Source organism: Bombyx mandarina, chromosome 22 (assembly GCF_030267445.1).
Source record: "Bombyx mandarina strain Sakado chromosome 22, ASM3026744v2".
In the NCBI taxonomy this organism is placed as follows: Eukaryota; Metazoa; Arthropoda; class Insecta; order Lepidoptera; family Bombycidae; genus Bombyx; species Bombyx mandarina.
The window spans coordinates 4,107,976-4,134,331 of record NC_143228.1 but is presented as its reverse complement, the minus strand read 5'-3'; the positions used below and the strand labels follow the sequence as shown (position 1 = coordinate 4,134,331).

At 36.5% G+C, this 26,356-nt stretch overlaps 2 protein-coding genes across 2 annotated transcripts in view; one reads left to right on the top strand and one right to left on the bottom strand.

Annotated features, from left to right (window-relative positions):
• The window catches only part of jv (javelin), a 101,834-nt gene extending 101,057 nt beyond the window's left edge, over positions 1-777 (bottom strand). The window contains exon 1 of the mRNA XM_089736812.1: positions 492-777. Within this exon, the coding sequence (XP_089592938.1) occupies positions 492-586 (95 nt within the window). The 5' untranslated portion in view covers positions 587-777. The remainder of the gene's footprint in view (positions 1-491) is intronic.
• The window catches only part of MCU (mitochondrial calcium uniporter), a 145,408-nt gene that overhangs the window by 110,483 nt on the left and 8,569 nt on the right, over positions 1-26,356 (top strand). Inside the window, exons 3-4 of the mRNA XM_028179459.2 lie at positions 14,479-14,600; positions 16,413-16,568. Of these exons, the coding sequence (XP_028035260.2) occupies positions 14,479-14,600; positions 16,413-16,568 (278 nt within the window). The remainder of the gene's footprint in view (positions 1-14,478; positions 14,601-16,412; positions 16,569-26,356) is intronic.

The following is a 26,356-nucleotide window of genomic DNA, read 5'->3' as shown; positions in this document are numbered from 1 at the left end:
TAAAATTTAAGCATAAGATACGGACACTTTCTACACGATCCAGTGCATTATACGCGCTGTTTAGCAACTCTGCTATTAATTGTCTGAGAAAACTTAATCGCAGACTTCTGCAGTGTTAATAATTTGATACAAAAAATCAAAGTATAACAAATTTTAAATGCTTACACGTCTTTCATTAAATTCGCTTTAAAGAAATACTCTTAAGGAGGCCATTTGTGTTTCTGATATTGGAGTCCATGGACCATGGACGATAGTAACGATTTACAATCCAGCATGCTTATCCCTTCGTTTTTAAACGACAGAAATAAATAATTTATTAATTTATTTATTTACTACAAGGAGAAGCAACAGCCAACTGACATAGTCTAATAATATAACAAAATAATAGAAACAAAAAGCCAATTCAATTAATATAAAATTAGTTATTTCTTTGATAGGTTCATTTGTTGTTTTCAAAATTGTCGGCGGTTTTTGCGTAGGTTATAAGTTACCTTCGCCTCCTGGTACGAGATTTGCGGCGGCTTTGGGCGGGCGGGTCGCTGGCGTATGCGCCGCCGTCGCCCTCAGCGCTGTGTCCTGCTCCCATCTCTACCCCATGCCACAGCACACACCGTCACTCACACGCGCCACTCACGACACCCGACACAGAGTAATTCTTAGAAAATTTAGGGCTGCGTGCGCTAAGACGTCGGCACAAGATCAATGGGTGTCGCGGTGGTAAAGATGCATTGAGATCTGCGTCGTGCCTGGGCGGCTCGCGGTGCTAATGTGAAGCGTACCGTCGCACGCGCAATCGTGCCCGCGCCCGCCTAATGTGAGTATTTAATTAACTCGAACGATGAGCGATAGCGGTTGTCTCGTGCCCATTATTGCGATTTTTTTATATTCTTAATTCAGATATTAAGTATGCCGTTGCTTAAAATTAAATAATTTCATAATTGACTGACTGACTCGGTGGTGCTGTGGTTAACGCCCTTGAATATTGCGCCGAGGGTCGTGGGTTTGAGTTCCATATTGGGAAAACATTTGTGTGATGAACAGTTATCTATACATGTATACAATTAAACGTAAACACCTAAACATGTATATAAGTCTGTGGTACCCATAAAACACGGAATGATAATTTGGAGCTCGATGACCGTGCGTGATTGGTTCACAGCTATTTATTTATTTCAAAAAAGTACCCATTATAAATGTCATTCGTTGTACAGACTATTCGACGCTCTATAAAGAAATATAAGCAACGCAACATGACAATTAGAAAAGGTGCTAATAACTCGCAGCATTCCACCTAATAAAACTATTAGTGGTGTTTAAACCGCCAATTGCTTGTGACACGGACAACGTACAAATACACATGTTCATTAATTGTTGCGCGTTGCGGCTCAGGAATCGCTTTGCTCTCGTTTCTACTAATTACACGATCCGGCGCTTTCTCAATGGAAAACGTCCTCACCGGAAGTAAGGAAGGAGTGGGGTCGAGGTCATTTGTCACTCAACGGAATATCTTAGACCTATTAGCGGATAAAGCTTGTTTTGTCTCCATTCGCTATACTCATACCTTTACCTACTACTAATATCTTTTAAGTAATATTTTTAAACGATTTCACATAAAGCAGTTGTATTGTGAGTCTAAGTTTAAATACTACGTAATAAAGTTTAATTGTACCTACTGTGGATAAAGTATAAGTAATATTTGTTTTTTCTCAAACTATTTCGAATACACATAGGTCATTTTCATTTCACTCAAATATGGATTTAACAAGAAACCGAAAATATGAAACGGTTCTAACCCAGCGGGGTATCCCGGAACATCAGCGGCATCGCCCGGGTGGCCTGATAGGGCCGCTGTACCGCGGAGACCGGCGTCGTTGGTCAGGCGTCCTTGGGGTATCACCGCGTGTCTGGTTGTAGTTTTGACCGCGGTAACACCCCTACTCTGACCGGGTTCTGACCCCGGGCGGAGATCGGACGTCGGCTGTGAAAGCGCAAGAGGAGTCGTTTGGTGCGGTAGGGACCTAAAAATATCCTTGGTCCCGTAGTCTGCTCCCAACATCTGCAGACCGTCAACTGTCATATACCCCGCGTGCCCCTAGGCGCGGATACCTCGTTGTAGGATCGAACCCCTGTCCGAAAAAAATGCCTTACCTTACTTAACCGACGAAGAAACGAAAACTCTCATCTAAAGTCATGGTCATATGTACCAAATGGTATTAAATGCATTAATGCGAATGTGTACTGTGGGGAACTAGACATAATGATGGAGAAGCTCGCGAATCTTTGCCAGCCTTGGTTAATCGGTCATCCCCACTGCTACTACACGGCAACGCTCGACTTCATAGGGCACAACAGACAGTCTCGAAGCTACAAAAGCTAGGGTTAGAAGTTTTGCGTCAGCCTTTGTATTCACCAGAAGTTGCGCTGACAGATTTCTACTTTTTCCAAAATTTGGGAAACTTCTTTGTGACAGACAGGGAAAATGTCAATACCCGAAAGGTACGGGAAGTATAAAATGACTTTGAAGAGCTTGTTAGCTCCTGTACATGACTCCTTCAATAAGGGCATTGAAAAATTACCACCACTGCGTTGATAGAGATGCATCGATACCATCGATGCATAGTTTGGTTGATAGAAAGAAAAAAATATATAAAAAATGACTTTAAATATCTGTGTACTAAACAAAAAATTCATAGTTAAAAACTTACTACCTCCCTAATTACTGGTGGTAGGACCTCTTGTGAGTCCGCACGGGTAGGTACCACCGCCCTGCTTATTTCTGCCGTGAAGCAGTAATGCGTTTCAGTTTGAAGGGTGGGGCAGCCGTTGTAATTATACCGAGACCTTAGAACTTATATCTCAAGGTGGGTGGCGCATTTATTTACGTTGTAGATGTCTATGGGTTCCAGTAACCACTTAACACCAGGTGGGCTGTGAGCTCGTCCACCCATCTAAGCAATAAAAAGAAACCTATTATTTTTGTTATTGGCTAAGTAAAAGTCGTATCAGTTTTGTAGTTTAGCCTAAAACAACTATAGCTGTACTACAATAGGAATACTATACCTTCTAAAAGGTAATGTGGCAATATCTTGATCGTAATATTCGTATAATGGGAATTTTCGGCACGGTATAATCCCGGAACCAGTGAATTCCGAAATGTTTGAAGGCGAAGGTACGATATTCCTTTATTTCGTACTTCCTTGGAACGTGAGTCTCATAAAGGGGATGGCCCATTTTCGGCCCAAAGCGGACAATAGATTATAGAAAAAATACTTAGTGCATTAATTTTGTCATAAATAAATATGCATTTACTTTCTTGCAAATAAGCGCCACTATAGTTTACAATAAGTAGTTTAAAAAAAGTAACTCTATTGAAAAAACAAGGATTTTTATTTTTGCGAGAAAAATATTGCCAGCTTCAAATCCTTTTACGTATGAAGTAAATATTTTGAGTATATAAATAAAACATATAAATAAATCATTTTAAGTATTATCATTAATCAAACGATTTTAATGGATTTTATGCACATAAAATAACATCGAAGACATACCCATTGGACTTTGTAACTATACTTGTAACTATAACTTGTAACTATACTTGAGACCTTAGAACTTATATCTCAAGGTGGGTGGCGCATTTACGTTGTAGATGTATGTGGGCTCGAGTAACCACTTAGCAACACCAGGGTGGCTGTGAGCTCGCCCACCCATCTAAGCAATAAAAAAAACTTTACTAGTATTGTTATTTAAATATGTACAACTAAAACAAAAACATAAAAAATAATGTGTACTCGTCAAAAAAAGATTAAGATATAAATCAATTATCGGTTATTTAAAAAAATAATCGATATATGAATTTCATGTAATTATTTTTCTTTATACTGACAACACTGAATTTAATCTCACTGACTGACACTTCGCTTGCTGCTTGTGGTGTTGTGCTTGCGTACAAAATGGATGTGTTCTGATTTTTCTTCGATTTATTTTACTTTTATCAATAACGTTTCATACTACGACTAAAAAACATTGTGTGAATTGTGGTTTTACCCTGACCGAGATTTAAAACCGTGTATATGCTCTCCTTTGCTATTTTTAGATGATACTAATTGTGTATGAAGATGAAGAAAATATAGATATTTAAAGAATTAAGTGTGTTTTTATACCCTATTGGATAAAAATACATTAAGAACATCTTAAACATTAAGAAAAGAAAAGTTCTTGAAGTATCTCACAATCCGACACTTATTTATATAGAAAATTAACCTCAAAACGAGTTTTTATTTTTATTATATTTTTTATAATAGTGGCGTCAATTTCAATATATTTTTTAGATATCCAATACATTTAAGAATTTGAATCAGTACATTTTTATAGTAATAATCGATGTCCATCTTGGGCCTAGCACACTATGGAGAGTGGGCAATCCCCTTTATGCTTAATGTAAAATAGACACATTCTAGAGATGTTTCGAACGAAAGCAGTGATATGAAATATTCTTGATATACATATATGTATTGCACTTGTTTTTTCATTCTATAATCAATTATCATATACTATGATAAATATTGCTATCGTTCGTATTATTAATTAAATATAAATGCTTTCATTTTATGATATGTTTTAAAAGAGCATAAAATTGAAATAATCATTTTTTTATTACCAACTTTTTGCAGCTGTTGCTAGCACTTCAGGTAAGGCTCAGTAGAAGATTATGATTAGAATAGAAGGCTGGCTACACTTGTGGTACCGTGAAAAGCTGATGTACGATGATTCTTGATACGATTCGTGAAAGCTTCAGAAAGTACGTTTATTAAAGTCCAAATGCCTGTAAACATAGAACAAGAACCGGCCGCAATGTAGACATAAACAATACAGTCTATCTTAGGTGAGAACAGTTTTATTAGTTTGTCTACAAACAAGATAAATTAAATTCTGCCTTGTAGTAAGCTGTATACGGTGAAATAAACCTGAACAGTATAAGTACAGTTTTTATTGACGGTAAATGCATTTATGGGTGTTAAAACCACAAACCATTTGCTACACTCGAAGGCACATTCGTTACGTTTTGGAAAAATACCAAGCTAAATTGGATTAATAAAGAAATATTTACTAGATAATAATTATCGGATTGTAGATTGCGCACTGATATTTTGTAGATTTTTTTATTTTTATTTTTGGAGAATAGTGGCTGGTAGGAATATTGTAATCGTACATGCTAGTTTGTAATGACCTCAGTACCTTTTTTACAATATTCGTTGGCAAATTACGATCGGTCATCTGGCCCTAAACCAGAATTTCCTTTACTATAGGAATTATAGACATACTTAATGACGTTTAAATCAATACATATGTACTTACTTATCAAACAGCCAGACAATATTTCCATATCTGTCAAATGTTGGCTAACCACAGTGCCACCGAGTCAATCAGGTATACTAAGTATGTGTATGGAGATTTTGCTCATGTACTTGTATTCATATGCATACTTAAGCCGTATTTTTAAAACAGCTCTCAGTGTCTGAAGTTATAGGAGTTCAAATATTTGGAACCTTACTTTACTGGTAAGGAAACCCTTGCATCATTTTCTTTTTTTGGAAGTACACGTCTCTGCCAAGTCGACATAGCTCGTGCGTGCGTCATTTATTCTGGATTCTATTAAGATCTATGCGACCTTCCACAATAAATTCTAATCTTTTTCATCTTACAACAAGCGAGGGATCTACAAAATAAAAATCCCAAGACTGGTTTTTTTTTCTAATACCAGGAATAAAAAGGAAATGAGCATTTAAAATTTTTATACAAAGTTTAAGTACTAACTGGTGATTTTGTGAATTTGAAATTATTAAAACTTAAATTATGATAACACATCGACCAATGTACTGATGTGTTTGGAATCTCGGGATCTATGCGGGGACTTTGGTTATATATCTGTGTTTTGTACTGTATATTTCATGGTTATGCTTTGACCAATTGTATGAGATGATTGAGAGTCCTTCCTTTAATGGAATTTAACCACAAAACACCAGTCATACGTACGTATCTCCTGGAACCAATCCGCTTATGGAACAGATTCCAGAGACTTCGTGTTTGCTAAGAACCATTCGGTTGCGGAACACTTCCAATCACGCTGTTTCCCGAGTACTATGACATGCTTTTATTCAAACGCTTTTGATAGCAGTTCTCAACGCGGTCTGGGCTTTGTCTCACATAGGAGAGTCGTTTTTTCATCGGCATTCGACGAAAAAAAAACTTCTATTGTAAATGTTACAACGTATTGCCTTTTGAATACTCTAGTGATCATGATATCACTGTGAGCTTACCGTCTCGTGTGCTGTATGAAGATTGTAAAAAAATTAATGCGAAGTTAACTTTTTTTTTTATTGCTTAGATGGGTGGACGAGCTCACAACCCACTTGGTGTTAAGTGGTTACTGGAGCCCATAGACATCTACAACGTAAATGCGCCACCCACCTTGAGATATAAGTTATTATAGAGAATATAGAGAAGAAGTGCACAATTCTAATCTTTTTTTTAAATAATGCATAAAAGATACAATCAAAGAAATCAATAAAGAAATCATTACACACACTACATATATACCATGTATTTGACGCACACACGCATGCATACTATTTGTTGTCAAACTTTTGTTCTTGACGTCTATTGTTAAATTGAGAATAGAATATGGTTTGTCTTTGTTAATATTTTTTATAGTGTAGTCTTGGCGAAATTTGTGATTATAGAAGTATAAAATACAATCATAATAGTGTAAAAACTTACAATTCCAATTTCTTATAGTCGAATTTCGACTACTGCGGGACCTCTAGTATAGATAAATACACCTACAAGTAGAGAGTTCTAAAAAATTTTTAGAACTTCATTTTTGTATGACGTTAAAACTGCGTTAAGAATATACGAGCCGGTCGTAAACACCTGGCCGTTGACGAAGGTACGCCGTAAAGCTCTCGCTCATCCGTTTTTATTACCGTACCCTGTTCGGATCAGAACACAAAGACGTCCACTTGTGAGCTCGCCGTCCTAAATCTGGTACCTACGTAGAAAACGAACTTTCCGGATTGGACGAGTATTAGGAAACATTTGTTGGCTTTTCGTTTCGAGTAAGAAGTTTCGTAAAGTAGTTAAGGCATTTTTCTCGCATTCCTTCGTAACTCTTACACAGATAAAAAAGTTATTTGCGGTCAAGTAGGTATACGTTGGACGGACCAGATTCGTGCAGCCCTGGATACCACAGTGCACGATGCTCTGCACTCAGCTGCAGATAGGAACAGATGGCGGTGCACTATAAAAAACAAACTGTTTCAAGGCCATGACCACGACCCTCAGTAATGAGGAAACCGACGCAAGGAGGAGGAGAGGTATACCCATTTCTTCCAAAAATGGGCTTATACTATTTTTTTATTCTATTACATTATCTTTACAAGGCCACACGACCTCATTTGGTATTAAATGATCATAGAGCCCATAGAAAGCCAATAGATTTTTAGACATCAGGATGAAGCGTCAATTGTTTAGTATATGATTCCTCACCGAAAATTAGCAGAATGGACTAACTCTGGAGGTTCAAAATACAATAGGTCTTCTATTTATAGAAAATAATACATAAACTAATAGATGTACAAATTTCCGTAAACATTTTTGTGTATACCGAGAATTCCTTGAAAAAATTGCGGCGTTTTTAATTCCTTAAACCTGTTTTTTTATGTTCCCTTTAGCTTTTGTTATAATTTTACAGCCTAAAAATGCTAACAAGTGGCGATCCTTCATTGACAGCGAACATCGACCTGTCTCAAAGAAGAAAATGTAGAAAAAATATTTGCTTGCATTTTTTTAATATTAAATATGTTTAGTATTACTTTTAGAAAACTACATGAAACTGCACGAAAGAATATAACAGAAGTACCTACTTACAATTTTTCATGCAATATAATAGAAAAAGTGATTATTTCCCAATAGCAAAGTAAGACTAGGGACCGAGACATCAAAAACCCTCTCACGATCTGTCCAAAAACGTGACATTGGATAAATACGTTTCGGTAAGAAAAGATTTTTCTATATTTTTGGAATGATTACGATTCACGCTCGCTATGTGCAATTTGAATAAATAATGCATGAATCGCAGTAATATGTGCTTTTGGGCTGTGCAATATATTTCCAGTACGAAGTGTCTAATGCCGTTTCGATTGTCAATGAGAATACTAAGGTTGATTTAATTAAAACTACTTCTAGGTTAATTTCTCGTTTATTACCCTGACGTTTTGAAAGGCAAGTTCGTGACCACATACACTTGACAGCTTGGGTCTTATTTGCCGATATTATTATCTATAGTATGCCTGTTTGAATATTGCATATAATTAGCGTTTAATTTTTTGAAATGTTTGGCCGTAAAAGATGTTTTATTTATGTCGATGACATGCAATACGTAAAATGATTTTAAATATTCTGGTGTCAGTGAATATGGTCTACTTTCGAACAATTAGCGAGCAGTAGTGATTATAAATGCCAAATAGCTTTTTTTTGTTTCTTCACAAGTAGTAAGGTTGTTTTTAGGTTTGGGGCCGACAAATTTCTGTAAAGCGCTAGGTTTGCTGCCTTTGCCACCACTACTAGACAGCTTGATACTGGAAATCGAATCAAATTTTATTTAAAATCTGGTTCTATGGTTAGGAAAATTAGTGTTTTGAGTGTAATCCCCTAATATTTCTCTTGTAAACATCAGATAGCCATGATATCAACTATATCCGTGTCTGATCAAATTAATAACTTTCGTAATAACTTAATAACATTCGTACTATTAATTTGCCTATACTTTCACGATTAGTACAATGTTGCACGTTGGTACTAATTGATTTTAAAGATAACAATATATATTATAACTTATAATGAACGATCTATCAGTTTCTTAATGAAATAGTATGTTTGCATGCAAAAGCAGTGTTCATAAATCAGAATCGAAGTGAAACTGGACAACTTGATGATAATTAGGAAAGTGACAGGGTAATTACAACGGCTGCCGAGGAGTGTGGCCGCAGTTATACGCTAACGCGCATAATTCATCATATGCCTTATTCTGTAAGACGTGAAGTTGAAATTTGCAAAACGATCTGACAATCTTGGAATTTATTTCAATTGAAACAAGAATATAGATGTTAAAATATATTTTTGAGTATTCGATAAAGAATGCGTGCTGTAGCCGCATAACAATACGGTTCTTGTGATGAAAATAAATACGTTAAATTACAATAACCTCTGTTATGTGCGAGTGCTTAATGTTAGCATGATAGTCATGTATATTCCCATCGGTATTGAGTGAGCTATATTTAAAACCCTTTGTCGTTTTATTAAAATGAAGTAAATATTATATTACCATCGGTATTTTACGCAAGAGCATCCGGGTGATGGAAGGCCGGCTATCCTCGACCCACGCTGGTTCTGGCCCAGCGGGGTATTCCGTAGGGTAACCCACTCTAAACGGTGCCATCTAGGCGGGCTTCGGACAGTCTGCCGACCGAGAGGGCTGGTTGTCGTGGCGCCGACGACCGCCAGCCCGGCGTCCCGAGGGGGAGGGTGATGGGAGAGATGTGCTCCGCACTAAACGCTTCACTTTCCTCCCTTTGCCTTTTCATGAGTTCTGTCTCATGCGAGGTTTGGACGTTGGTTGTTGAGCGACAGGAGGTTTTAGTCAGTTCGACTCTGACATACCCCGCCCAGTATCCCCAGAGAAGGGCGCGGAATACCGGCGATTTCCTCCTGACCAAAAAAAAAACCATCGGTATTGAGTCAGCTATATTTAAAAACCTTTGTCGTTTTATTAAAATGAAGTAAATATTACCATCGGTATGAGTCAGCTATATTTAAAACCCTTTGTCGTTTAATTAGAAAGAAATAAATTTTCTAGTTTTGTTATAAATTATTAGACGTGCCATGGCGTACGAAAATTTTGGTATAACGCCTGTGAAATATCTAAATTTGCCAGCGGCAATTTAATTACGTTAAAGTCGCCAGACGGGCGATGAACAAGCGAATGAAATTACTCTAATGAAGTTATGATACTAAAAGTAATATTAAAGAAAAGAGCATCGTTGTCTTTTTTTTTTATTAACGTCTCAAATGTTTTGGTAATATGATTTGGAGACTCGTTTTAGTTTAAGGGATTAGGCTAGAGGATCACTGAACTCTCTCCGGCTATTCATAAGTTGACAAGGGTAAACGAAGCCGTCGACGTATCGGTTACCTCTAGTTGTTGCTGGTGTATTCATTTAGCTCATCATACACGATATTACGCACGAAGTAAGAACTAGGACCGAATACTGGATTACTGACGGTTTGCGTATATTCAACGCTCCCCGAGAATAATCCCGCAAAATTATAATTTGCGTAATTACTGGTCGAAGGACGTCTTGAGAGTCCGCACGGGTACGGTTACCCTGTCTATTTCTGCCGTGAAGCAGTAATGCGTTTCGGCTTGAAGGACGGGGCAGACGTAGTTAAAAGTGAGACCTTACTCATGTTTCAAGGTGGCTAGCGGCATTTACGTTGTACAATGGAATAAGCTTCAAACCTCAATTTCGAGCTGCTATCACTACGTTCCCATCTTTTGTCCTTAATAATAAAAATAATATTATCACAACCTTTTTTAAATTAATCCGATTACCTGTCTTGACTTGTTAATCTTAACCTACTGTTCCCAACAAGATTCGCTGTCTATCTGATAGTGATAGTGGACCATAGCATAAATCTTTAGAAAATTTGGTTTATTGAAATAAAAAAAATATATTTTTTTTTATTAATAACTTCTTCACTTTTACAATTTTTGTCTATTCGAGTATACATAATACTTAAATGAAAAATGAAACCATTTTTTTACCTAGTTTTTTTTTGTTGTTTGTAAATTGCAATTGATTTAGCGTGTGCTTATTCTGGGTTTTTATTTTTTCCACTCGCGTTACATTTGTAATTTGGAAAAAATCAAACATGTTGGTGCTTGTGGAGACTATTAAACGGTAGGCAGCGGCTTGGCTCTGCCCCTGGCTTTGATAACGTCCGTGAGCGACGGTAACCACTCACCATCAGCAGACCGTATGCTCGTCTGCATACAGGAGCAATAAAAATTAAAAAAAATAATTTTTTTTTTGGTGGAAGGGTCGCCTAAAGGCCTTTTTGGTTTCACTAGGACAGGTGGGCAAGTGTGGGCTCAGCCAGGAGTCGAACGAGCGCCTCCAAGAGCTAGGCCTAGTAGTTCGAGAAGATGCATGTAGATGCAGTAGTAGGTACTAGTAGTAACGGACCGAGATCGTTATCTGCTGAGAAGATTTTTTTTATTGCTTAGATGGGTGGACGAGCTCACAGCCCACCTAGTGTTAAGTGGTTAGTGGAACCCATAGACATCTACAACGTAAATGCGCCGCTCACCTTGGGATATAAGTTCTAAGGTCTCAAGTATAGTTACAACGGCTGCCCCACCTTTCAAACCGAAACGCATTTCTGCTTCACGGTGGAAATAGGCAGGGTGGTGGTACCTACCCGCGCGGACTCACAAGAGATCCTACCACCAGTAGATTCGGCAAGAAGCTCGCCAATGTGATGGGTTAGATTAGATTAGTTAGGTAGAGTACGGTTACCAGGGTCCCGATGCCTGTTCCTAATATTAGAGCCGCTAATAATTGTCTTAGTGGTTCGAGTGGATCAGTAATGACCTGTCTAGGCCGGCGATCGTGACTGGCTTCTAAATGAGTCCGATTTCGGATAGATACGAACCTCATTAGTTCTGTTGTGAAGCAATGAAAACAAACCCTTAAACATCCATAAAATTACAAAGGACAAACCTGAAATCCATACAAACTTGGGCCTGGCGTTACAGTGCTAGAATTTGAGCATAAGTTACAATACCTAAGAAGGTTTCATGAGCCCAATTTTCAGGTCTCCCAGCAATGGCCAAATTGGTAAAATCAGACAATGTTTACATTTTAGGTTATGTTTATTGTTCGAGATATTTTAATAAAAACGATATTTTTGAGGCTGTTTCCTACTAAAGATGAGTAATTTTTTACGAAACCTGTAGCAGCAACAGGTTGCTTTAAAATAAAAATGGAACCTGTTACGAGAAATCGCGCGTTAGGTTGTTTACGAAAACGAACGAAAGCCAAAAATTAAAAACAACGTAATGCGAAACGCGCTGCGCACGAAATGATTTTTTAAGGGATTTTATGACCTGGTAACTAAGACCTTTAGGTCAGTCTTATTTTAATTTTAATGAAAACTTTTTTATATGAAAAACTATATTTATATGATAACTTTTTTATATAAAATATAAATCATTACGTGCTCCCATATTATCTCATCACATTTCATTTCATTTTATTTCATGCCTTTTTTATTTTTATTTTTTATTGCTTAGATACCCATCGACGAGCTCACAGCCCACCTGATGTTAAGTGGTTACTTTTTTACACTTGATTTCCACTAAATCAATCCTATTTTATGGATGTTCTAATTCTAATCCGCATGTTTGTGGAGCTAGTTACGTATATTGAAATAAGTGTTGCAGATGTTTACAAAGATTGTTTAAAACAAAAAATTGAATTCAACTTATTTTCTACACTTGGCCATTGTCAATGAAGCTAAGATTTCAATAGGTTAATCAAGCAAAATAGACGAATTTTTTGGTACATATCCCATTCGTGTAACGCTTAGGCCCAAAATGGGGTTTCTCCTTTACTAAGAAAATTATGAAACCAAATAAAATTTCAGAGTATTTCGTTGTGTACAAGACTTAGCAACTGAAACATACAAAAAAATATTGATGGCGTTAAAAATGAAGTTACGAGTGCGAGGTAACGAAATGATACTTGAAACCGTCATTAATTTAACTGTTCCTTAATTTTTCATTAGGGGTTTATTGTTTCGTTTTTCACAAATCCGAGTATAATAACTTGGAACATTTCTTTTACTGAAGTAATTTAATGCAATTTTATGTAATGTAAATAAAATATAATTTACTGGTGGTACTTACTGGTGGTAGGACCTCTTGTGAGTCCGCACGGGTAGGCACCACTACCCTGCCTATTTCTTCCGTGAAGCAGTAATGCGTTTCGGTTTGAAGGGTGGGGCAGCCGTTGTAACTATACTGAGACCTTAGAACTTATATCACAAGGTGGGTGGCGCATTTACGCTGTAGATGTCTATGGGCTCCAGTAACCAGTAACAACCAGTTGAGCTGTGAGCTCGTCCACCCATCTAAGCTTAAAAATAATAATAATGAAATAAGTGAAAGAATTCAATGTTTACGAGTACTATACTACACGAGAAATACATTGAAGGTTATGTAAGTGGTATTTATATTTCAATAGTAAAGATGGAATCTGTAACACATGATGGCAGGATATTGTCGATATTCAAGCGAACCTACCGAAGCGACTACAATAAAGTTAAAAAATGCAACAAATTGATGAGAACTTATCTTCTGTAAGAAAATTTAATGTAGCAATTTAGTGTAGCATCGTTTGGGGACAAAAAGCGAGTGTTTGCTCTCGTAAAACAATAGAAAGCAATGAAGCAAAGGGCGCTTCAACGTCAAGTGCTTGCTATTCACACACATCGTCGTCGACGGCAAAAGATATTGAATACATTTCAGTTCTCGCACTGAACAAAATGTTGCGAGAATTCAAAAGCCCTATAATTAAAAGTCATGTAGTTTGAAATAAGATAGTTTTGTATGTTAAAAAGAACCGATTACTCTTAAATATCCGAAATACTTTTGGCGCATGTAGATGGGTGGGTACGTTTACTGTTTTTCAGAGCCGTATTTTTACAGTGATATCGAGATTTGGTGTTTTTAGTTTAGCGGCGATCAAAATCGATTAATCGAATAAAATAAATAAAACAATATTAAAATATTAACTCTAGCTCGAAAGAGTTTATCAAATAAATAATAAATAAATAACTGGTAACAAAACAGACACGGTCATCTGGCCCCTAACTCGGATTCTCTGTGTTATGCGTACCAGAGCCTGACATACATATACGTTTATGTACATATATAGATAATAAACACCCAGAGAAAGAGCAAACAAAGCTGTTCATCACACAAACGTTTGCCCGATGTGGGAATCGAACCCATGACCCTCGGCACGACAGTCAGGGGCGCTAATTACTGCACCACCGAGTCAATGAAATTATTAATTACTAGCCGTACTCGCCCGCTTCGCTGGGCATTTAAAATTAACAATATTATTTATTTTCATTCTTATTAGGGACTTCAACACTCATATAAATATTAGCCTATCCATTAAGTACATGTATTTTCTACATGGATACCAAGTTTCAAGTCAATCGGATGCATGGTTCAGTAGTTATAACGGAACATCCGTAAAAACCACTGTAGATTTACATATTACTAGTACTAGTATAGATAGATATAGATCAAGAGAACGATTTTAATGCAATTTCGTATAATTGTTACAGAGGTGACGGTGACATATCGCCGGGGGTTGCCCGTGATCACGGTACCGCTGCCCTCAAGACGCGAGCGATGCCGCTTTACACTACGTCCAGTCTCCCAGACCGTCGGCGACCTCCTCGAGCAGGTGAGAATCTACCTCAAACATTAAACGTACCTTGGTTAATTGAAACTTCGTTGAACGCGCACATAATCGGATTAGATAACATATCGCACCTTTAGAATTGAAGTAGCTTAAGTAAAAAAATTAAGAAAGTGTCTTTGATACTATGAACGTCTTATAAACATATATTATATCAGTTTATAAATTTATTTGTTTTAAATTAAAAATGAAATTTAAATTTTGCTTAGAAAAGGACAAAGTATACTTTCCTTCACTTGTAAATCAAGCACATACCTTAATTTTTAAGGTATGCGCTTTAAGGCTTAAAGTATTAAAATCAAAACTGAAAAATTCCAATTCTTCAATTACATTTTTGGCTTTCACCACAAAACCAATAATTTTGGATTAGGCCACTTCGATTCTGAAGGTGTGATATGTGTTCATAATATTATGTATTCGAAAACGTCATTACGACACGAAGAATAATAATAATCTAAATTCTAATTTAACGTAACTTTAATGAATGTTGTGTAAGTCAATCATAAGTAGGTACTTAATTACGACTTAAGTATACTATGGGTATTTGATCAGAATTGGTATCAGAATACACAATTCTTTAACATCAACAAAGATTTTATTTGTAGCCGAGATTAAAAGATTTATTTATACAATTATTAATCTACAATTTTCGAATTTACCCTCACAGCCGAACCTCATTAAAATGTTTTAAGATTTACTTAATAAGCCAGATAAAGTTAACATTTCGTCCTAAGACCCGAGGCAGTAAGTCGATGAACTTAAGGTATTATCGTAATTAAGATTCATAATGATAACTCTGTTCAAAGGTCCCGTTGGTTTGAGTAATAGCTCTGACATAACGACCTCCGAAATTTAATCAAGATTAGTCTACTGAGTTACTCACCGAGTCTTCTCGGTGGGTCGCGATTCCGGTCCGGTTGTATTATAGATTCTGCGAAACAAACCACTTGCTAGTGTCAGAAAATTCTCTCAGGTTTCAGCTCGTGAGCTCACCTACCCGTTCGTATGTAGCTGGAATAATATCCCAGGATAGTGAAGATGTTAAACTTAGAAATGCTGTGTATGAAGAATTAAGTTTCAATTCAATATTACGAGTAGTAGCATTATATTCAATTTGGCATAGAAATATCAAGATATTAAAAAGAACGAATACTTTATATTTTCAAATTGTCGAAAATGAGTATAGAAATTCTTTAAGACAGAGTTATTAAAAACATTCGTCTTGTTTATTATTTAGGCAATTCTCTTGTGTGAGAAAGGCTGGCTATACGAGTAGACATAGTAATAGTCATTTTTGTGATGTACGTAACGCGAAGAGTGTTCACGAGCGCTCACGCTCGGCGATGGTTTTATTTCAATAGTGTGCGTTTATCATAACGGCGTAAATAAATAAATAAATGAAAGCCGTTGGAAAATTGTTATTTCTAATTAATTTTTGGAACGCAGTTCCTTATGGGACGATGCGGAGGGGGTCTAGGGTACGTAACGTAAGATTTTTATTAGTAATGCACACAGTGTACGACTTAACTTTGTAATAATGTACAAAAAATAACATATTTTATTATATATTTTTTATAAATCATTGTGAATAAAATAAAGTTGATAATTTTGTAAAGTAGTTTTTTATTTATTTTTATCAATAAAAAAATCATAATTAAAAAATGTATACCCGAATAATTATTTTCTTAATACCTCGAATAGTACTTAAAATTAATATTTTTATAATAAGGAACTTCGTATCCGGTGTCCCACGACACCACACATCTTTTTGTTGTTGATATTAATTTATTTTCACAGGTGAAAGCAGAAGACCGTGGGGTGGAGCGTGCTGCTGCACTGGCGGCAGACGAGCGGGTCCGGATCTCCTCGAGTGACACCATCGAGTCATTACTGGAAACCGATTTCCGACTCATCATTAACGACACAGAGTACTACGTTAAGAGCCCGTCGCAAGTTAGTACTCACCTACCATACTCAAATCATACGTATAATCAAATCGAGGGGTAAAATGCTTTTTTTTTATTGCTTACTAGCTGACCCGGCAGACTTTGTAGTGCCTCAATCTATAAATAAAAGACCTAAACTTTAAAATAAACTTAAAACAAACAAAAGGAATCCGTCCGACTGGGGACACATCAAAGGGAAAACAAAATTATTTTTATTTAATTCCGAGCATTTTCATATTTATCTACCTTTTAAACCTTCTCTGAACTTCCACAAATAATTCAAGACCAAAATAAGCCAAATCAATCTAGCCGTTCTCGAGTTTTAGCGAGACTAACGAACAGCAATTCATTTTTATATATAGAGATTTGGGTGGACGAGCTCACAGCCCACCTGGTGTTAAGTGGTTACTGATGCTCATGGACATGTACAACGTAAATGCGCCACTCACCTTGAGATATAAGTTCTAAGGTCTTAGTATAGTTACTACGGCTGCCCCGCCCTTCAAACCGAAACTGCTTCACGGCAGAAATAGGCGGGGCGGTGGTACCTACCCGTGCGGACTCACAAAAGGTCCTACCACCAGTATTTGATTTAAGAGAGATTCGCATAACACGCTACATTTATTTTTCTAATTGAAAGGTCTGTTTTGTTTGGTTTTAGTATCAACAATCCGATGTTTTTGATTGAACTTCAATTAAGCTTACCCCGTTCTAATAGCCGAAGTAGTTTTTTGTTACGATATTTTTTCCAAACTATAAGCTTTAAATGACTCCGGTAATACTGCAAAAATGTCGCTTAAACCAAATCGCCATTCACCCCTCGATATGATTGTTCCCTGTAAAACTATGTAACATTTACACGTTTACAAATCTGACTGCAGGTGGTTGTCACTTATCTAAAAGCCGACTTCATCTTATTCTAAAATTGAAACTCTAAATCAAACAAATAGAGCTCAAGATACTTTTAGTTCATTTTGTGTATAAAGTTTTAATATTTAACACTACGATGCTATTATAGTAATAACCAGTGACCACGATTGATAACATCTTTACGAAAAGTCAGTCACAAAAAACGCTTTAATATCTGTTCATATTTTCCGAAAGCATGTTATTTCGATGACTTCCATTATCTTTCTCTAGATGGATTGATATTGAAAACGGCGAGATATTGTGTGCGCATGTCACATCTTAATTGAATCCTGGCCGAACGCCAAGCGATTTTCCAACATAAGTTCTCTATTGAACGCTTTAAGAAGATTACTGGTCTTAATCTTAGCGCAGGCATGCGCTGTGCATTCCTAAGTACGTGTATTCACCCACACGTTTAGTATAAGAACGCATTATACAAATGTAATATTAAAAGCTTGAAGAATAAATTACTGTTATTTGTTTCCTTACAATTTGGACGTCGCTTTAGGGAAATTCATAAAAGAATGCTCTGATATTTCTAAGGATTAATGCGGAAAGACTAACCATGTACCGCTGCGCTAAAAAAAATATACAATAAATTATCTAGAAATTTCTAAAATCGGTTTTGGAAACCGAACGTTGTTCAGATCTCGAGCGCTGAACAAGATTAGAAAAGTTATGTCCAATTTTCGATTAAGGGTAACGTCAGGTGTGTTGTATGTTCTACTACGAACGTAGTGTTACTATATTCCCGTACAATTTATGTTTGAACTTAAACCGGGAACAGAACAATTTATAAGCATCACTTAAAGTTTTCGTTGCATCGTTCCCTGGTGTTCCATTTTATAACCGTCATTTATTACTATATAAACGTTAACATCCTAGTAAACAAAGTAAAAGACCTAAATAATAGTAATAGTGTTTTTAAACTGTGAATAGTTTTGAATAAGGAAACATTTTATAATTCAGCCAATAATGTGTGTTAAAAAATTAAATCTAAGTCACAATCGAATAAAATTTTAAAGATCACCTGATTTTCGTTTAAGAAATTTCCGTACCTAATCCTATCACGAGATATTATCTGTTATGTGGTATTGTGAATCGCATGTACATACAGCAATGGTGTATTCTGAACTAATACTGATTCTGAATTCTGAGCACTAATTTAGTGAATTGAGCTGATAGCGAATAGAACAATACATTAATGAACCCACAATGGTGCTATTGAACCACTTAAGTACTTTCCCTAATTGCCGGCTAACATTGCTGCAGACACGCACTGCACTACGAGTACCTATATGGTTGATTTGTGACATTAAATTTTTTATTGCATGCAGAGTTTTGAAAATGGAATAGTAAACAAATAAACAATTCAACATGGCGTTGATGTTTTTTACCAGCATGCGAACATTATTGTTTTCATTTTTTAAAAAATGATATATCAATTAAACAATACTAGATGATTTTTTTTGATAACGCCATCTTGTTGCGTTATTAAAGCGGTTAGTTGCCCTCAATTAAAAAAAATAGTATTATTATTCGCCAATTGATGTCGGAAAGAGTTGATTATTGAAAACACGAATAAAACAACATTTTCTGAATAAATCTGAATAAATCGTAGCTAGATCGATTTATCGCCCCCGAAATCCCCTGTATACAAAATTTTATGAAAATCGTTGGAGCCGTTTCCGAGATTCAGATTATATATATATATATACAAGAATTGCTCGTTTAAAGGTATGAGATATAAGATTTCATTTTAATTATTTTCTAATATTTTAGCGTAGCGGCTTTAATTCTTAAATGTTATGTCTCGAGGTAGCTTTTGAGTACTCAAGTAGAGATCAAGTGGAACTCGAGTAGCACTCAAGTAGCGGTGTGGTAATTGCGTGCAAACCCACCGGAATTAATTCATTAAGCATTAACAATGTATTAAATAAAATTTAATATAAAGATAGAATTTGGCAGTAGTGGACGTCAAGTGAACTCCAAATCGAGTGAGCTCTCGACCAGGACCTGTCTTGCGGTATCCACTTAACCTAATTGGTGCGGTTGATTGATCGGCATTTCTGTACACACGGATCGCACGCTCAATTAACTTTGTGATTGCAAGAGACAATTACAACAAATTGAAAAAAAAAACCGCGTTGATTGGAGTAATTTATATGAGTGAGGCGCGTGAAAATTTCTTGACACAAGTAGTGGTAAATATCATTAACATCCGGATATAGTATGACATTTCGTTTCAATGTATTGTTTACGATTTTTTATAATTTCTCAGCTATTTTTACGTACACCTTATTATGTAATGGGCTCTCATCACGATTTCTTACATTCAATGAGTTGTGATGTATTTAAATAAGAGTGACTATATTTATTGAAGTTATACTTCTTTAGGCGCGTTATGAAAAATTGATGAGAATGAAATTTTACGATGCGCGCGCACCGTGACCCAAAATTAACAGAATGAAGTTGCCCACTAAATCGCTCATTACAATACGACCGACGTAACTTGGCGAGTCTGAATATAGCCGCAGGTGAACTTTCCGAACCGTACCGAGAATTACCGAATTTATACGATGTCGAGAAAAGGGATGTCCAATATGCGTATTTGAGGATGTTGTTTAATCGATTTTTTTTCAAATTGATTAAAATTTAAATAAAAAAAAGAAATAAATTTAATAAAAATAAAGTATAACTTCTTACGCGCGTACATAAGTACACGAAACCTTTTTTTTTTGTTTTTCTTTTCGTCCAATTAAAACAGATCCTACCAAATCTTTTGACCGCGTACCGATTTTTAACTTGGTCCACGTGAGACTAAACGCCACGCCGTTTTAGAATAAAGATCTTTCAAATATGAATGCAACATTTTACTCACGGTAATCTCATTTGAACATAACACATATCTCCAGTGTTCATTCAACAATGTCATTACGTACTTTGCCGCGATGTTACAACAAACAAAACAACTATGTGTATTCTGAAAAATATTACATTGGAACAACTATGTTAGTGTTTACGTGTTTATTGAACGGCTTGAGACACCCGTGTTCGTCCAACATTGTATCCAAACAATATTGCGTGCTGCATAGCTTTATGAAAAATCATCATAGAGATGCAAAAACGACGAAAAATTTATTTACCACCAATCTGTTTAGAACCTTGAAGTTTTGACGTTGGGGTTTTTTTATTTATTTATTGCTTAGATGTGTGGACGAGCTCACAGCCCACCTGGTGTTAAGTAGTTACTGGAGCCCATAGACATCTACAACGTAAATGCGCCACACACCTTGAGATATAGTTCTAAGGTCTCAGTATTGTCACAACGGCTGCCCCACCCTTCAAACCGAAACGCATTACTGCTTCACGGCAGAAATAGGCAGGGTGGTGGTACGTACCCGCGCGGACTCACAAGAGGTCCTACCAATATTTTCTTTTTTTTAAATAAATAGAAATATTCACAATAAAAGAAAAAACAAGTCAAAAAATACAATTAAAATAATAATAATAATAATGAAAAATGAAAAGGCCAGGAGCGAGCGCCTCATTCCCACGTAGTGCCATCTAGTAAATAATCCTTAACTTTATAATATGCCTTGTTGCACAAACGTTCCTTAACAGTTTTCTTAAATCTATGAACAGGTAGTAGTTGAACGTTTAGTGGGATCTTGTTGAAAAGCTGTACACCCAGCCCCCTTTTGAGTTGCTTATTTTCTTAATTCGAACCGCCGGCAACGCAAGCCTATGTTTGTTCCTAGTGTTCACATTGTGCAAATCGCAGACTCTGGAGAATTATTCAATTTTTTTACGCACGTACAAAAAATTTTCAAATCAATTTTTATATCTTGTATGTGTATCAATTTCCAGTTCCCATATTACTGGGGATCCTAGTTTGGGGCCGGATTACCATGTATTACGTTTCCGCGGTTTTTATTATATTATATTCATTTACATGTATTATTATAATAAATAAAAAGCAATAAAATTTATGAATTTTTGTAGTTGCTGAGTGCTAGGGTATTTTGTATCCGGGTGACGGAAGGCCGGCTATCCTCGACCCACACTGGTTCTGACCCAGCGGGGTATTCCGTAGGATAACTCACTCTAACCGGCGCCATTTAGGCGGGCTCCGGATAGCCTGCCGACCGAGAGGGCTGGTGGTCGTGGCGCCGACGACCGCCGGTCCGGCGTCCCGAAGGCGAGGGTGATGGGAGAGATGTGCTCCGCACTAAACGCTTCACTTTCCTCCCTTTGCCTTTTCATGAGTTCTGTCTCATGCGAGGTTCGGACGTGGGTTGTGAGCGACAGGGGGTTTTAGTCGGTTCGATTCTGACATAACCCGCTCGCCATCCCCAATGGAGGGTGGGAGTCCGGCGATTTCTTGCTGACCAAAAAAAGGGTATTTTGTAGGACCGCGCGAGTAGGTAGCACCCTAGGTGCTTGATTACAATTTCCGATACGACCTCAGTCTCATGTTTCAAGGTGACATTGACGGGCTCCGTTAAACCATTTAAGAGCGGGTGCCCCACAAACTCGTATCTAGAATAACAAGATAATACAGGGCATTAATCTCAACAATGTTCAGTTACCTCTATACCGAATAACTTTAACTTATGTTTGTTGACAGCCTGACATACACAAAACTCTTAGACATCTTTTTTGAAAATGTGGGTATATCATGACTTTCCTCGTCTGAGCAATGGCGACGTCTGGTGAAGCGCACCACCACCCGAAATGATGACCACGATCACTCTGCTGACAGTGCGTACGACTGAGAAGAATGAGAGAAAGACGAAGAGAACTTTATTTACTTCTTGGTGATTACGATTAAAATGATTTGATTACGATTACGATTTACGAGTTTGATTACGATTAAAATGAAGAAGAAAAGAAATTTGGATACGTAAAAAAAACTACCGTAATTGTCAAGGGACGGCGTTAATGGAAAAGCGACGGGCCTAATTTAAATATTCCAATTTCGATCCATCGTAAATCACTCGTAATAAATCACAGGAATTTAATCAATTCGTCTTCCCTACGGATTTGTTGAACAAATTACAGATTGGTCTAGGCGTTATTCGAGAAAGCGTTTTTACTAGTACTAATGAATGTACTTGTTCGTTCCTCTTCGTGATAAACCGAGCTATTAAATAAGATGCTTATCTATAGTATATTACTATATAGTAAATAATAAAATAGGAAAAATAGAACCTAGTAAAAGTTTTAGAAAAAAATAATAAAATAGTAAATAATCCAATAAAAGTACTTATTTGTATTGAAAATTTAATAATAATATAAGCTTGTGATCTGAAAAATGAAAGGGATGATTTAGCAATTTCAGACTACTATAGATTAATTAATTCCGAAACAAAACCGGTCAGAAGTAATGGATGCTTTTCATTTATCATCTGTTCTTTGATCCTATTATATGAATAAGGCAGCTATTTATTTAAACTATAATTCCTTGCATTACCTTAATGTCTGATGTAACATACATAATATATTTATCTCTCATATTTAGTAGTGAGAGATAGTGAGTAGTGGTAGTGGAATTAGTACGTTCTGGTCTAAAGGGAGAAACAGTCTATTTACAATTGAGAGTTCGACCTTAACTATTATTATAGTACAGATCAATTATATTGATTACTATTCCGTGTTAACCCTCTATCTGAATGTCTACTCTTCTTTGTTAACACAAAACCTTCTATTCCTAAAGAGGATTAGCTGCAGATATGCGGCTTGTTATTAACCTGTAATAGCAGATTAGAAGATGACAACCGATAAGTGAGTACTAGGACCAAGGGTGCTGCTCTAGTATTTGAGACCAAGTCGTTAAATATACATTCTTCGTTAGGAGTAAGAATAAATTATCAAATTGAAACATTCTAAATTTTTGTTGCATCTCAGTAAGTAGCATAAGACAAGAGTAATATTATATCTCTTTATCTATACTCATTTAACTGTTATTAAATGCTTTCGAAGCTTTTCGACATCTTCATCTTTCCCATTTATAAAGTCATAATTTATGAAAATAACAATTTGCTTTAAAATTCCTTATGATATCGTTACGCTTAATAGGACCTCCACCCCGAAAGCCATGACTCTGAAAGTGCCATAAACCAGAATGAAATATTCATACCCACTGCAAAGTCTATATTAATAATGTGTTGCATTAGACCAGGGGTGAGCAAATATTTTGATAACCGGGCCACATTGCAGATGACAATTTGACCTCGAGCCAAATAGTTTTTTTTTTCTAATTTTAAGTATAGTTTTTGCTACGGATGTCAATTAATGAATTAATGAATTTTACTTGCGTTCTACTATATCGCAGGAAAAAATGGCGGCTTTAGATTTAAGTTATTTTGTTTATTCATGCAATAATGTGATATAATAAGTATAATAACTAATAAAATTGAGCGATTATTATACATACTGTAATTGTTCAATTATCATAATTATATTTTCGAATAGGAGGCGCTGAAAAGAGCGTGGGGTATCCAACTCGAGGTCTTCTGCCTTTTATACGGCCCTTTACAACAAGTCTCTCCATGGAATCTTTCTTTCTGGAGATGTACCCAAAGAACTTGAGAATTCGTAGTTGAACAGTCGACGATTCTGTATACGAAGTTCCTTGAGGTTCCTTGAGGTCCGAAACGCTGTCCACGGAATTTTCAGAGTCGTCTCCAACACCACCTCTTCAAGGCATCGATTTTCCAGGTATCTTGTAATTTGAGCGACCACGTTTCAGACATCTAATGGAAGTCATCAATATCGAAGCGATGCAACGTTTTTTATTATTAAATCATAATAGGAAAGCGGGTGAAAGTATTCATAATTTAGAAGAATGAATGATGTGGTATTAGTAGCCAGGAATAGCTAGAGGTCTAGGTCGATTAAAGAAAGGTACGATTAGATATTACATTCTGTATGGGTCAAATAGTTTATTAAAACATTTTTCCAAAAGAGCTTTCTCTATTTCAGAATTTTTTATGAGACGAAATCATAATCTGAATAACTTTATCTGAATTTGCGTGAAGACATTATACGATATTATTATCTTATGGGCAGCTACCGGGAATCTACATAATCGAGCTATAGAACGAAAGTGTCGAAAGAAAACAAGATATTTTACGTAACCTTGTTACTTTAGCGATTGTTATAAATTTCAGACAGAATGATTTAACTAAGAGAAGTTGACAATTAGGTAGGTATGTAACTTTATACCTAATTGTTAACAAACAGACTTGTTTGTTTCATTATATTGCTCTTAATGCAAGCTCTCAGATCTTGTATCTGTTTGAGATTATATAGAACGACCATTATATTTATGGTTGTTAATTGATTAAAACCTTTCATACGGGTTTATACTGTGGGTTTGAAAGCGTCATGAGTACATTCCACTTCGATAAAGCGGCACGACACGAGAACCCTCTCATCGCGGCCGCCGGTAACTACATTCCCGATCCTGCGGACAGAATGGGAAGCAGTCGACGTCGCCCTAAACACGTCATTTCGGATCCTCCCGATCCACTAACGGTTCTTTTAGGTACCTCAAGCACCGGTCACAGTTCAATGAGTTTCTCGCCAGATCTTCTCAGTGGGTCGCGTTTCCGATCCGGTGGTAGATTCTGCGAAGCACGGCTCTTGCTAGGGTCCGTGTTAGCGGTAGGCAGCGGCTTGGCTCTGCCCCTGGCATTACTGAAGTCAATGGGCGACGGTAACCACTCATAATCAGGTGGGCCGTATGCTCGTCTGCCTACAAGGGCAATAAAAAAATATTTGCAACGTCATCAGGTTTGAGCCCCGTGAGCTCACCTACTAGTTAAGGCTACGCTGATATAGCCACTAAAGGCTCAAAAAAAAAAGTAACATTAAATACAAATTATTCAAACATATAGTAAATGGATTGTTCCGACGTCATATATGTATACTGCAAAAAATCATGCTTGGCTTGGTTATACCGTTATAATACTGAAGTCAATATGCACCGGTGACTGCTTAACATCACGTGGCTCATATGTCTACAAAGGCAATATTTAAGAAAATACTAACAAATACCATAAGGTATTCATTCTTAGAAGAATGTGCATGCATTAGGCCTTCAGGATAGTCTTATTGCTTTCTAATGGTCTTCAAGATATTTTTTGAATAACGGATTATGTAAAGTCTGAAATTGCTAAGACTTCACTATTCATTCATCATATTCTAAAACGTATCAAGATTAAGATATAGAGGCACAGACACAATCTCCGAACAGTAATTTACGTGTAACTACGTTATTACCGACATAACAACTATAGCATCAATTTCTAATTTACAACGTTAATCCGCGTATCCCTCTTACATTATTACAAGAGCGGCTTCTTCCGTAAACAAACTGTCTTGAATGTAACCGCAGATCTGTATTGAAACTATAACGGGTTTGAAATGGCTTCGATGTTTATTTCGTCTTTAAATTAGGGAATTAATTTGACGGGAGAAAGCGAAAATGTCGTAACTTGCATTTTGAGCTAAACCACTTTTTACCATATGGCTCTGGTGTTATGTTGGTTTTTTCAAGTTACGACAATTCCGCTTTCTTCTGTCGAAATATTTTTTTAAAGTGTATTTTGATGGAATATATTCAATCCGGCACTTTGTACGTGTCTTCTGTTCACGAAAAATTATTGCCGTCAGATTTGAGAGGTAGATCAAATACCGATCGTTTTCTGAGCCCGCACGAGCAGGTACCAATCACCATATTAAGAATTTCTGTCTCGAAGCAAACATGTAGTCCGGTTTTAAAAAAAATGTTATGTAATTTTCATCCGTGTCTTAAGTTGGTTGCCGGGATTCACCTTACAATGACTCTTGACCCCTACAACCACGTGCTCATCTACT